This window comes from Poecilia reticulata, linkage group LG2 (assembly GCF_000633615.1).
Source record: "Poecilia reticulata strain Guanapo linkage group LG2, Guppy_female_1.0+MT, whole genome shotgun sequence".
Lineage (NCBI taxonomy): Eukaryota > Metazoa > Chordata > Actinopteri > Cyprinodontiformes > Poeciliidae > Poecilia > Poecilia reticulata.
The window spans coordinates 28,029,696-28,043,132 of NC_024332.1; the positions used below are offsets into that span (position 1 = coordinate 28,029,696).

Genomic DNA, 13,437 nt, shown 5'->3' on the forward strand with positions numbered 1-13,437 from the left:
TATATATATGTGTGTGTGTGCGTGTGTGTGTGTGTGTGTGTACTGCACCAGAGAAGAGAAAGTAGGGTAAGTTAACTCAGATTTTCCTGTTCACTACCCTGTATTCTTTTCTACATAATGTGTGTTGATGAATAGTCTGTGTCTGCTTAGTATCGAGTGCAACTTCTCAAATGTATATGAACCACAAAAAATTAACCACAACAGCTATGTCTCATTTTTTCTGACAAAACAAGGAATGAATGACCAAAATGCAAAGTGCTATGTTTGGGGAAAACCCAACACAGCACATCACCAAAAGTAATTCTTAGCAGCTTTCAAGACAGGTGGCAAATACTTATATGCTTGTGTTAAAAATCCTACAAAATTATTGTGAAAAATAAATTTCTCTGTAATCCACGTCAGCAAATCTGAGTTTTCTTAGTTGGTATGATAAAGAGGAAGCAAAACAAAAATCCCAAGAATCAAGATCAAAGTTTAAAAAACTTTAATGAAGAAAATTGTGCAGTAAARCGCTCAAACAAACAAATCCCTCTGCTCAGTAGAGCCACAGATGTGTTTTACAGATGTAGACAAAAATCAAACAGCTCAGAATGCTTTCAGTCGACAAGTAAAGAAATTAAAAAATTAAAAAGTTCTACAGCAAATGTGTTATTTCCTCACCAGCCTCTATCAGATAACTGATTAGTGTCAGCTGACCCCCGACCTTGTAGATTTTGGTTTATGAGTGTTTGAAAAATTTTCTAAAACCATGTATTTTTCAGAGTGTTTGCTCACAGAGTCCTTGTTTCAGCTAATGCAGGGAAATTCTAAGAACCTGGACTCTGATTTGCAACATATCTTCACTTTAATGTAGTCCAGTATTATATTTTCATTCTCACTTTATGAATCTCACTATGCAATCATTGCTCAGTTCTTTGGTGGGACAAATTTTGTATGCGTGGGAAATTAAGCAGAAGATACACATAAAAGGAAAAAAAAACAGTACTTTACAAAAAACATGTAGTGCTTGGGGTCAGGGAAGATTGACTTTCCATCTGATGATTGTTCCAAGATTTTTAATAAAAACACCAATGATTAGCATCATCAGTCTTTCTCCCATTCTGGTTGTTGTCCAGGTCCAGCTGACAAAAAAACGAAAGTAAGAAACACAAAGACAAAAATTAAAATATTATTCCATAGGCCCTGGCTGAAGTTGGACAACATAAATTTCTGCTTGTTTTGTAAGGTAATTCCCTAAATTACCTCAAATTAACTTTCATGTCTTGTTAAAGCAGAAAACAGCCTACCGCCGGTATTTTGGGTTGTGAAGTGTTATGTGGAGAACAGCGGCTGGTAGAGAAAGAAAGAGACCATAAATGAGAACACGTTTTATTTTAGATACTGGGTAAGGAAAGATAATTTAATAAATCGCTTACCATTTCTTTAGTGCTAAAAGAAAGACTCCTGCTAAAGTTAAGATGATCACCAAAATGACACGTATCCACAAAAGAGGAGAATTTGCTGTAGGAGACACAAAGAATAATTAACACTGACTATGTTAATGACAATGAAAGTTCTAACTAAGAAATACAGAAATGTAGGTAAACAGTTCACTTCATTCTGGAAATCTCTGACCTTTTCTGAATTTCGGTACCAGAATCTTTTTCTGATCCCAGAAAAGGTGCTGGACAATGCAGGTCAGTTCTTCTGGACCAACGTCTTCCAGGAGCTCCAGATGACTCTCTACTGTTACAAATCCATCTGGGTCCAGCTGAGTTTTCACTGCGGGCTCTGAGCTGCCTCCATAACTCCAACTTAAGTTGGCAACTGGTGTTCCTCTTTCAGCTCTGCACAGCGCCAGTATTTTGTTCCCCTTCCGCTCCAACCAGGCAGATAAAACAGGAGGAGCTGAACCAAGGAAGACAAAAACATAATTAAGTAAAACCTAATGCATCAATTAAAAAAAACTTTCAATGCCAACATTTTTGGACTGTTCTTTCTGAGGTCAGTAAATCATGCAAACATTCTCCTATTGCAGAAGGTAAAAAGTCAACATTGTGTATCTACATGTTTTTGTCTGTGTTAACGTTCTTCATGGTTCTTCTCTTGAAAACTGATTTAACTAAAAAAGTAATTAACCCTTTTATGCATAGTGGTCACTACAGTGGACAGCTATCTACAAGCCATTTTCTTGTGCTTGTTGTTGATTTTTATGTTTTAAATGCACACAGACCACTGAAGTGGACACTAATGCCTCATAAATACATTATCAACTACTGGCCATCAGCTGCAAATGCAAGAAATTATTTTTGTTAAATCCAATATGGCCGACAGACAAAAAAGCATCCCTTCTTCTACTGTAGATGACTCTTCCAGGTAAAAAGAATATTGTGCCATCAGATAACCCCTAAAGAACAATGCTACTGATGTATTTTTCAAATAACAACTGTATTTGGAGAAAATTATAATTGATCACCCAATTTTTGCATTTTTTTTCCTACCTTTTTTATGCCTTAAGAAAATCAAAAAACATTTTTTTTATCCTGACACAAAGGATCATAATTCATGCATGAAAGGGTTAAAAGTCACTTCTCACCCTAAATGACCTACCTGTCACAGCCACTTTGATGTTGTAGTTTTCATTTCCTCCATTGTAAACCGACTCACACTTGTAGAGTCCAACATCATCAGCTGAAAGGTTTGGGACGTGCAGATACAACTGACCCGTGGAAGTCTTCTGGAGAGATTTTCCATCTTTGCAAGAGTCAATACCTGAGTCGTCATTTACAAAGGAGATCTTACAGTTTTTGGTTTTCAAGTGAATCTCCCAGATTATAAATACGATGTCAGCCCTCGTCTTGTTAGTGCAGGTCAGGTTAATGTTGGTCCCAAGATTGAAAGCAACTTCTTTGTTGACTGAGGGAAAAAAATGTTGGTAATTAAATGGTTAATCAATTGCTTAATATTATAATTTAAATACATTTATTAAACATAAGTTACTCATGCATAAACAAACGCACAAACCATCGTGCTGGGAGAAAGCAAAATAACAGCGAATCCATGCATGCTCTGGAGAGACCCATGAACCTATCCACAGAAAGAATCCCATCATTGCTGGATAAAAGACATAAATTGGTCTTTACCAGCATTTCTGGGTCACATGTCTGAATGTTGTGTTCATATAAAAATCACAATTCCCAGTTTTTCGTTGACACATTTTCCATTGTAAATAGATTTTTTTAAGCTTATCTTCTTGCAGTCACCTCACAACCTGAAAATTCAACTTTATATATGTGTGTGTGTGCGTGTGCGTGTGTGTGGTGTCTGACCATTTCTATTTCTTTAAGACCACAGTGTGAACCTCTATGGGCTATTTCCAGCATGAACTATATCAGACCATCTCAAACTGACTTCTTGAACTTCGTCGTGAGTTTATTGTTCTCCAGTTGCCTCCACAGTCACTAGATCTCAGTACGAGAAGATTCTTGACACAACAGCTCCATGTCTATTTAAATAAAAATGTATTAATTGATAACATTCCTAATGTTGAATAAAAGTGCAATGCATTCTCTCAACYCGGAAATGTAATGTGGAATATAAGATGCAAAGAACACTGTGTGGACTGTGTTGTTGATTTTTTTAAAAGAAATATAATAGCAGACTTTTTTTAATTTTTTTATTTTTTTTACCAAATTATGAAATAATGAAGTTCTACAACTATGTCAGAATTAAATACAGGTGCATCTAAAGGATTCCAAGTAATATTAAAATGTTTCATTTCAATAGCTCAAGTTAATTGTAACATGGCATTTCTATTAATAACAAACAGACTGATATTTCAAGCCTTTGTTTCTTTTAATTATGGTGAGTTTCTGCTTATGCAGAGCTAATGAAAACATAAATGATTATAAAATTGCATCAGACCGTTAAAAACAACGGTCTGATGTTGTTTTTAACATCAGACCGTAATTAAGAACATTACGGTTCTTAATACCGTAATGTGGGCTTAACAAAAACAACCTGCCTAAAGGTTATTTTCTACAGGTACTTTTATACAAATGAGCTTCATCGGAGTGCAAATTCTGATTTCCTGAAATGGATCCGTTCAAGACCATGAAACATTACAGTCACAAGTTTAAGGTGTCAATAATCCAAACCTGCATCTTGAGTCCATGCTTCAAACATGGAGATGACCACAGTATAAATCCATGTCCTGTACACCCTCTTTGTTCGCATTTTTTGTGTAGCTTTGTCTTAGGTATGCTTGTCAAACCTAAAAACTTTAAAGATAGTCTCTAAATAGCCACATAACACCAAGCTGCTTGCATTTCCTGAGCTTTGAAGCCACCGGGTGCACTCCCACACAGGATGACGTGTCACGGCTGAAGATATGACCTTCCATTTTCCAGAAATATGCAAGAACACATTAGGCTAGCCAGTGTTGTCAAGTTTTTTTTCTTAAATTACTAATATAATTGATTTTTTAAAATAATTATTTTACATCAACATTTGAAAACCTTTGTAAGAAGTTTTTGAGTCAGTAAGGCCCAGTGTATTAATCATTTATAGAAAAGGTTGCCAAAATCTATAAATGTAGATGAGGAAGAAGTGAGTTAGTGTTTGCAACCCCAACCTCTTTACAGTGGTTTCCTATATCATGTAAAGCTGAGTGTCAGATGTGTTGTTTTTTTTAAACTTTCCATCAAGTGAACTTGTTCTGAATTTACCAGATGGTAGACACTGTAAAGCCCACAAGTGTTAAAAAAGATTTAAAGTACTCTATATTTACATATATTATAATTTCTCTTGATGTCACCTGTAAGAATGTTACTTCACAATTTTGGATGTTTGTTCCCATCAGGACCTGTTGCACTTTCAGTTCAGTGAATTAATTGTCTTTATTCTAGAGTGCAAAAAATGCAATATTAAGAGGATTAATATTAAAATGTTATTCTAATCTATCTGGATGACTGGATTCAACTGAATTGTCTTTGCAAAGTGTCTCAAGAGGTCATTTGTGAATCAGGATTATTTCAATAAAACCCTGATTCACTGTTAAAGTAGAGGCTTAGGGTCACAAATTAAAGACATGCACTTCAACAGCAGGAACCCATATGCAAACAGCGATTCAGTCACCCCTTCATGGTGATTTATGGCGATTTAGTCACCCCTTATACAGGTGAAGGGGAACTAAAAGAATGTGGCAATTAATGTCAACTTTATAATTTATTTATTTATTTATTTATTTATTTATTTATTTATTTATTTATTTATTTATTTATTTATTTTGCGTAGTAAATTTCTTAATCAGGGGCTTGAGTTCCAATTTGTACTACAAACAAGCAAGGTGGTATTACAGTAAAAAAAAAATTCCTTGAATTCTTGAACGAAAAAGTTATTATAAAACGCATGGTTAAAATCTATGCTTCTTCATTTGTATTGGGTTTCTTTCTAATTATCATGAGGATAAATGTCATGTTATGTTATGTTATGTTATGTTATGTTATGTTATGTTATGTTATGTTATGTTATGTTATGTTATGTTATGTTATGTTATGTTATGTTATGATGTTTTGTAACACAACAATAAAGATTTTTCCTGTTTAGTTTAATCCAAGTAATTTTTATTGCCTATTTAGTTATTTTGATTTAAAGCACTATATATGATATAAGATATGACCTTCCATATCCCCTTCCATGAAGGGGATAATGTTGGTGAACTAAGCCAAATGAGTTGGATCCCAGAAAATAAACGCATTTCCCATCAGAACACTGGGGGCTCCTCCCCTTTCCTGACGTTCAGTTTGTCGTCTCCATGGTTACAGCGCTGAATGTTGTCTACTCACGGGATAGTTTCAACATCGCTGCAAGCACACGAACTGTGTTGAGGCAAATTTCGCACTAACAAAATGAGCTGTTCTGTCACCCAAACTATTAATGATAACAAAGATCATTTTAAAGCTGCTCCACCTGGGCGGCCATCTGACGGCTCACATGGTGAGTAAATGTAGCTAGAAGAACGGTAACGTTTGGTAGATATCACGCCTGCAGTAAGCTTTTTAACAGTCATTGAACCTTTTGTGACAGATCCAGTTGGCACCGTGCCAACAGAGCCGGACCGCCACAGGAGGCCCAGAGTTAGGGCTTATACGACAAGGGAACGATTTGTAAGTTGATACCACACAAATGTATCAGTTCAGATAACAACAGATGCTACTGGAAGCAAATGGGTGGATGTAGGACCGACTTCTATTATATTTTAGTTTATTTATTACCTTGATTGGTTATTTACAATCATGCAGACAGTTTTTAATATCGATTAGATTGGTGTCTGATACAATTTTTCGATGTGATGCTTTCTGAATCTTGTGCTGTAGACTAAATGACAGTAAAAGGCTTTTGACCTTTTTTTTTTATTATTTAAATCTTGGAGACAATTTAGTATCCAAGATTTTGAGAAGCATACAAAGCCATTCAATAAATTAGAATCTTGAAAATGTCATTTATTTCATTGACTCAACTCACTAAGTGAAACACAAACTTAATTGATTAATGTGTTAAAAGCTATATTTTTGTTACTGATAATCTTACAGTTAATGGAAGCACAACATTTAGAATTAGTGCAAAATAAAACATCTTACAGCATTGCAAATAGGTTTTCCTATGAAATAAAAGAGGGAAAAAGGAAATGAAACCAGCAGTGATCGATGAAAATCTAGGATCTTACTTAGTGAATAAAAATTAAACTGCACAGAGAACACCCCACAAGAAATAGCTGAGAAGGTCAACGCAGCTGAACAAACTGATAAGGCAAGACCTTAATGACAATAGTAAATAGCCCTAAGTGAAAAAAATACAAATGTAAGTGAAAATCAAAATGCAACACCCATAGGTGTAGGAAGCGGGGGGGCCGGGGGGGACATGTCCCCCCCAATATTGGAGACAGTCACATTCGTCCCCCCCAATAATTTCACAGCAGTTGCGAAGAATTTTTAAATCATCCACTCGTATGCTTTTATTTTGAAGGCGCACAACATTGCGATCTGTCAGGTTTCTGATATGCGTCCTCCCCAATGACAGACTCGTTCCTACGCCCTTGGCAACACCGGTGGTTAATGAGACCCTAATGTAACTGGTGGCTGGGATGTTTCAAAATGCAGATCCTGATATTTTTCTTTCTATCTCACTCAGAGAAAACTTAATGAGTTTAACAGTATGTTTCGCGGCGAGCCATTGCTCACCTTCATAACGGAGCCAGCAGAGCCAAAGCCATCCCACTCTGATTTCCCCTGGCAAGTACAAGCTGAGCGGCGCAGGGAGACGTTGCGGCAACTGGCTGGGTGAGTAAAGTCAGCAGTTCCGCTCTGAATCGCCGCAGTTTARCCATGCTTTTTCTGAGTCCTAGTTGTGATTCGGAGTTTTCTCTTTGACAGGATTAAGCCGAATCCTCAAACTTTTCTTGTGACTGGAGCCGACTACTGGAAATACTATAAACGGTTTGGTTTGCCACCATACATTTTAATGTTTTGATTTATATATTTAACTTGCACTAAGACATTAAAAAAATAAAGACAGAAGCACTAATTGGACTTTTCCTCACTGGTACTATCGTCCGTATGTCTTGAGGTCAGACATACGGAATTCCAGTAGGAATTCCACTGCTAATGGGTGCATATTTTGATCTATCATAATAACATATATAAGGAAAAACAATTGTCYCATCTATCAAGAAAACAATTGACCAGTTTTCTTGATAGATGGGACTTAGATTTGAGTCCAGTGAAAAATGAAGTTTATATAATTACCTCACCMTGCTAGTTTAAGCATCAGTCTTTACATGAATCATCTCTATCCGATTCTTRCAAAACTGTAAAAAGAAAAGTGCATCAAAGAATCTGCTTTTGGTTGATGTGGTTATAGGTCTTAGTTTTAATGCATTTAGTCAATGTTTAGTTGCAGATCTGCCAATCATAGATTAAGGCCGATCAAAGAAAGATAGTTGCATCAGTCTCTGACAGTGAATGCTTCTGTAAACACTGATATGATGTATAATACGTTTTTTTTCTCTCATCTAGGCCTTTGATTCCATTTGAACAAAAGTTCCCAACAGATGTTGTCTTTGAATTTGCAGAGTAAGTTGCCCAAGTTGCTTGAGCTAGATTGTTTTTTTTTTTTTTTGGTTCCATCTGTGTTAGTGGCTTGTTTTTGTTTTAGCAGTAAGCATGCTCTCTTTTTGATTGAAAAATCACTGCAGGGAAAATTTTATAACCACTGCTAAGGAGAAACTGCCCGCTAATCGCTCTCTGGGGGTTCAGACGGACTTCAGAGAAAGCGAAACCCAGACTGACCCATTCAGTCCTGAGTATGTGGTGGAGCGTGGGATGACACCCACAGAGCTCCTGCAGCTGGCAACATTGACTTGGGGTATTAGWTCAACTGACACTCTCCTAACGCAGCAGATTTTCATTCTCAGAGCCGAACAGTGCAGCTTACCTCTGCCTYGTAGGTCATGGCTTGCCAGCAGGCCTTGCTGAGGTGGAAATGATAGAGCGAGCACGTGAAAAGCGAATTTGGGAGGCCACCCTGCCTCCTCGACAGGACCTGAGCCAGATCGACAAGAGGAGGCACATGATGGAGGAAATGGAAGCCAAGGAGTGGGCTTTCAGGGAAAGCGAGATCGAGAAGTGAGTTGCTGTTTTCTTCAAACACGTTTTTGTTTTTTCACCTGACAATATGAACAATAAGCAGGAGTTCCAACGTGAGGTGTTATTTTTGTTTCTCTTTTTTTAACTAAAAAATTTGTATTTCAAAAATATATATTAAAACCTACAAACTGATGTGTCCCTAAAAGATAGATGGAMATATTTCACAGGTAATTCCTACTAATCAGTTGTCAGAAAGCGTGTACGCCCTCTTACCAGTTTGTGAAGTTATGTAGTCCGGACAGCTACTCTATGGAAACACAACAAACTTCTCATCTGTTGTTATTCATACTACAAACATGACGCCAAAATGGGAAAGCACTAAAAAGAAAAACTACACTCCATGATTTAATAGCACTTTAGAATCACCAAATGGCTTTAAGTGGTTTCTAATTATAAATAATCTTTCTCATTGTGGAATAATGAATTCCAGAAATCTTTAGAAGTTACCATATGGCCCTTTCCAGATAGTCAGACAGACTTACTTCTCTGAACATATTGCTGATGTCTTTCTGTCTTGGCTATGTGTTAGCACACACCTGTCCGTTCCTCACGATCAAAGGGTCAAACCTGCCTTCATAGAGGTGGATAGCAGAGAATGATTAGTTCATGAAATGCGGTCAATTAGCACCACCTGGCTGCTACTTCCACTCAAATATGAAAGTAGAAAATGTGTACTTTGTAATTAATTATTCATTATTATTATTATTATTATTATTATTATTATTATTATTATTATTATTATTATTATTTACGTATGTTATACCATCTTGCCATTCTTTTTTTGTGGAATTTGTTGTGTTTTGTTTCTTGAGTCTGCATTTCAGAACTAGGTCTGTTTAGGTTCGCATGCAGAAAAGTCTGAGTTTAAAAGAGGATGTACTTTCTTTTTCTATTAAAAGTTTAGTTATCTGAAGTGACTTTCCCAACTCAGGRTTCTTTCAGGCATGTTTTTGATGCTCTCTAGTTTTCAGAAATAAAAAAAGCTCCCAAAGCTCTTTGTATTTCATGTAAAACCAAACCCAGAGTTATTTCTTTGCTGAGCAGAGTGCAGGTGACGCGCCTTGCTGTGCTGGAGGAGCTGCTGAGGCAGAGAGATGAAGCTCAGAAGGATGTTGCATATGACCGACTAACCCAATTGTACGCTAAGCACCTGAAGGACAGGGAGCTCRAGCTCAAGAAAAACCACCACAAATACACGAGATGTAAGACATCCCATAGTGTTGATGAGATCTACGCATTAATGAAGGCTTTTCCTCTTTCTTCACACTCACTCTTATRTCTGCAGCTCTTAGAARACTGGAAACTAAGAGGAAGAATGTGGAGGGAAAACTGCAGCGACAGGATGTCGTTGCTGATTTTCTGACTCACAATGACAAGTTCCCTTATGGCAATATGAAAATGTTCAACAGTGACTACATAAACACATATGAAGGTCTGATTAAGAATCTTAGCAAATGATACTGCAGACCCACAGAACTGGTATAATGTTACAGTATTTTCATTTGATCATACACAGGCTTAAAAGAGCTAGAGACAGGACTAAAGGTGTCACTGGAACAAGTGACGATAAAATGGAGAGACATTAAGAGCCGAAAGAAGTCTCCCGCACAAATAGCAGTACAGCTACTGGAGGATTACAAGGTAAAAATAAAGCTTAGTGAGCGCATCATCTAGCATCTGCTTCCATACTCATTACAGATTGTGGTTAAACAGGCCGTCAGGGACGAGGAGGGCAGGGAGATTGTAGTGAAGGACCAACGTTTTCCGTTTCGAAAAGAGAAGCCACTTCCTATTCCTCCTCCCACTCCCGCAGTGGAAGGCCCCTCAGAGGTCAGTTAATCACTGTTTGTAATCACTTTTTTTTTTTTTACTTGTCAATTAAGAAATTGCAAAAGTCTTCCAAAAATCTTCAACAATGTGTCGCAACACATTAAAGTTTGTGTTGCGACCACAAACTTTAATGTTTGTCATTGGGGTTTTGTGTGAGAGACCAACAACAAGTGCTGCCAAACTGGGAGTGGAAGTAAAACGATTTGTGACATTTTTGGGGGACATTTTAATTCGAGTGTGCATATTGGTTCATCCCTCTTTATTCTAGTGCTCCTACATTAATAAGTCCAGTCTAAGCAAGTGCTTTCAAAAGTCACCCAGTTGTTAAAAAAACAAAACCTTGACCAACCTATTTAATAGCCTCATTAAACCGTACAGGGAAAATCAGCAAACGTTTGAAAGAAGATGATCAGTTAGATGAGACAAAAATGTAACTTTTTCACCTACATGTGACACAAGTAAAACTGTAATAGAAATTGTACTTGTGAACTGACTCGTCCCTCTTCATCAAGGAGGATGAGAACACAGAGATTGCCGTCATCTTTTTGCAGAAGCTACTCAGGGGAAGAAGTATCCAGTTTGAGGTCGGTATGATGAGCTGGCATCATGGCTTGTGATTTTCAAAGTTCCTCTAGAAACATTTGCATGCGTTTTAGTATACAAAGCATGCAATGCATCCATCTTCTTCAATTTGTGACATCATCTAGATCTTCAAGGGCAAAGAAAACCAGCGGGAGCTCATCAGGGAACTTAGGAAAGTTCACGCTCTGCAGGCTAGGGAGCAGGAGCTGCTGAAAGCAGAAAAAGACCGCATMCTGGCGCTGCAGAAACACAGAGATCAACAGATGGAGCAGGTGAAGCTCATTGCAACCGGTCATAAGCGAGAACAAGCTCAGCAATGATCCTGTYGCACCTGGTCTTTCTCCTCCGTAGGCCGCGACGAGGGAAGCGCGTCAGGCCGCGGTGATCGGTGTGGACCTCGCGCAGGTGTTCTTCATCTTGTCCCAGGAGCTGATTCATCTGCAGGAGGAGCGCAGGATCCACGCTCTCATGCTCCTGGCTGAGAGAGAGCGCCGTCGAAGGGAGGCGGAGGAGAGCGGGAGGCGTCAGGTGGAGGAGCGCAGGCGACAAGAACGAGACGAGATCTTCAGAGAAGTGAGTACCGTCTTGTGTGACCTTATAAGAAAAGACACTATGCTGAGGTCTTGATTGGTTGTTTCTTTCCTTCTGAAATATGTAATAAAACAGCRTTGAACATCTCTACAGCTTTATATTCACCTAACACATGAAAACTTTGATGTGTCAGATTGTGCAGGTTCACCAGGAAAGTGTGGATATGTATTTAGAGGACATGATTTTGAGAAATGTGGATTATTTGGCCGAACAGCAAGCCAGAGATGAGATCCACAAGAAGGCACAGCAGCTCAATGAAATTGCTTACGCCATGGAGGAAAGGTAAACCATAACTTAGTGTGTCTGTTCAAACTTTTAATTCAGAAATTATAACCAAAAAGTAATAAAACGTGTATATATTTTCTGTAGCATGGACAAATGTCAGCCAGAGGAGATTGTGTCAGAGCTGGTGTACAGCTTCCTTATCCCCGAGATTGAGAAGATGAGAGTCAGGCGAAGAGGTTCGTGTTCACACATTTGGATGGTAGAAATAATTAAAAAAAGAAACTATGATGTGAAAATGTCAGGTAACTTTTTTTTTTTCCTTGTTTGCTGAACGTTCACGTTGTTCTTCAAGTTCAATTGAAGCAGCTGAGACACTTGGAGGCAGCTCGGAGGATCATTCATGGGTTTGAAGTCCCTACGGAGATCCATTCACCCGAAACTCCACAGGAGAGCGCCGCTGATGTAAGCACGTCTGGGCCGGCTGAGGAAGAGACGACGAGCCAAAAGAGCCAAGAGAGCCAAGAGTAGCAGAGGAAACAAGCACAGCAGTCATAATCGTAGCAAAGAAAGGAGTAAAGGTTCAAATTTAACTTGTGGASCTTTAATATCTGATGCTAAACTTATTTTCAAGGTTTGTCTGTCAGTCTAATAGAACTCATTCTAGATTTTTTTGGGAAAATAAGTCACGTAGAGAATCATTTGATCTAGAGKGATCAATATGGAGCACAAACTTAATACTAAGTTTAATGAAAACATSATTTTCAGCCCAAGTTTTGACGGAAACCTTGACTAAAAGGGCTGATGGAAAATACTTACAAGTTTGAAGTTTTTGTGTGTTTGTCCACCTTAGCAATTAGTAGCATGTTGGAAATTAATATTTGTTTGAGTCTGCATTACTGAGTGAAACCTGGATTTAATTTTTGTTGTTTGTATCTTTCAAATTTTCCCTCCTGCAGAAATCTAGTGATCTTAGGAACAATTTCCCTTTTCTGGGTTTAAGCACCGATGATTTGTACAAATCATATTTTAAGCCACTTTAAGTTCAGGTCCAAATAATGATTTATGTTAAACTTACTGTAACTACAGATTATTCTGACAATATAATTGATGCTGGAGAACCAATACCACCAACACCAGATAAAYGACATTGATTGAAGTGGCCACTTATGCAAAAAGACAATGCACMCGAAATCTTTTGTTTGCTGCAGATAAAGCTTTTGTGCGACTCAGTGATGGGAGCTCTGATAGCTTCTTTTTAAAAAGTAGTTGCCATGTGGTTATTGGGTAACGACAGATTTATGTAATGTARCTGAATCAGCTGTGAAAAATAGCGCTCAATGTCTRCGGTGTAATAAGTAAACAGAGAACTGAGGATTTCATCAGTTTCCCAGATAYGGTTGATCAGGCCACCTTCCAGGTGKKTGAGAACATATACAGATATTCTYCCCCAGGTTTTCAAAGCATCTCCTCTTTTCTGCCGTCATCCACATCATCAGTATGTTCTGGCCTTCGTTACATCAATCTG

At 37.9% G+C, this 13,437-nt stretch overlaps 2 protein-coding genes across 2 annotated transcripts; one reads left to right on the forward strand and one right to left on the reverse strand.

Moving 5' to 3' along the window:
* Nucleotides 1-1,594: 1,594 nt before the first annotated feature.
* Nucleotides 1,595-4,215, reverse strand: LOC108166994 (uncharacterized). Its single transcript, XM_017309254.1, has 3 exons — nt 4,137-4,215; nt 2,590-2,895; nt 1,595-1,887 (listed from the first exon to the last, which is right to left on the reverse strand). The coding sequence occupies exons 1-3, from the start codon at nt 4,213-4,215 to the stop codon at nt 1,595-1,597; spliced, it is 678 nt and encodes a 225-aa protein (XP_017164743.1).
* A 1,589-nt stretch (nt 4,216-5,804) lies between these two features.
* On the forward strand, nt 5,805-12,502 carry cfap91 (cilia and flagella associated protein 91). The gene is made up of 17 exons (XM_017308718.1): nt 5,805-5,976; nt 6,067-6,146; nt 7,171-7,319; nt 7,413-7,475; nt 8,055-8,111; nt 8,234-8,403; nt 8,486-8,663; nt 9,729-9,886; nt 9,970-10,116; nt 10,201-10,325; nt 10,398-10,514; nt 11,027-11,098; nt 11,222-11,368; nt 11,448-11,669; nt 11,821-11,969; nt 12,057-12,148; nt 12,265-12,502. The coding sequence occupies exons 1-17, from the start codon at nt 5,889-5,891 to the stop codon at nt 12,438-12,440; spliced, it is 2,190 nt and encodes a 729-aa protein (XP_017164207.1). The 5' UTR covers nt 5,805-5,888; the 3' UTR covers nt 12,441-12,502.
* Nucleotides 12,503-13,437: the final 935 nt, after the last annotated feature.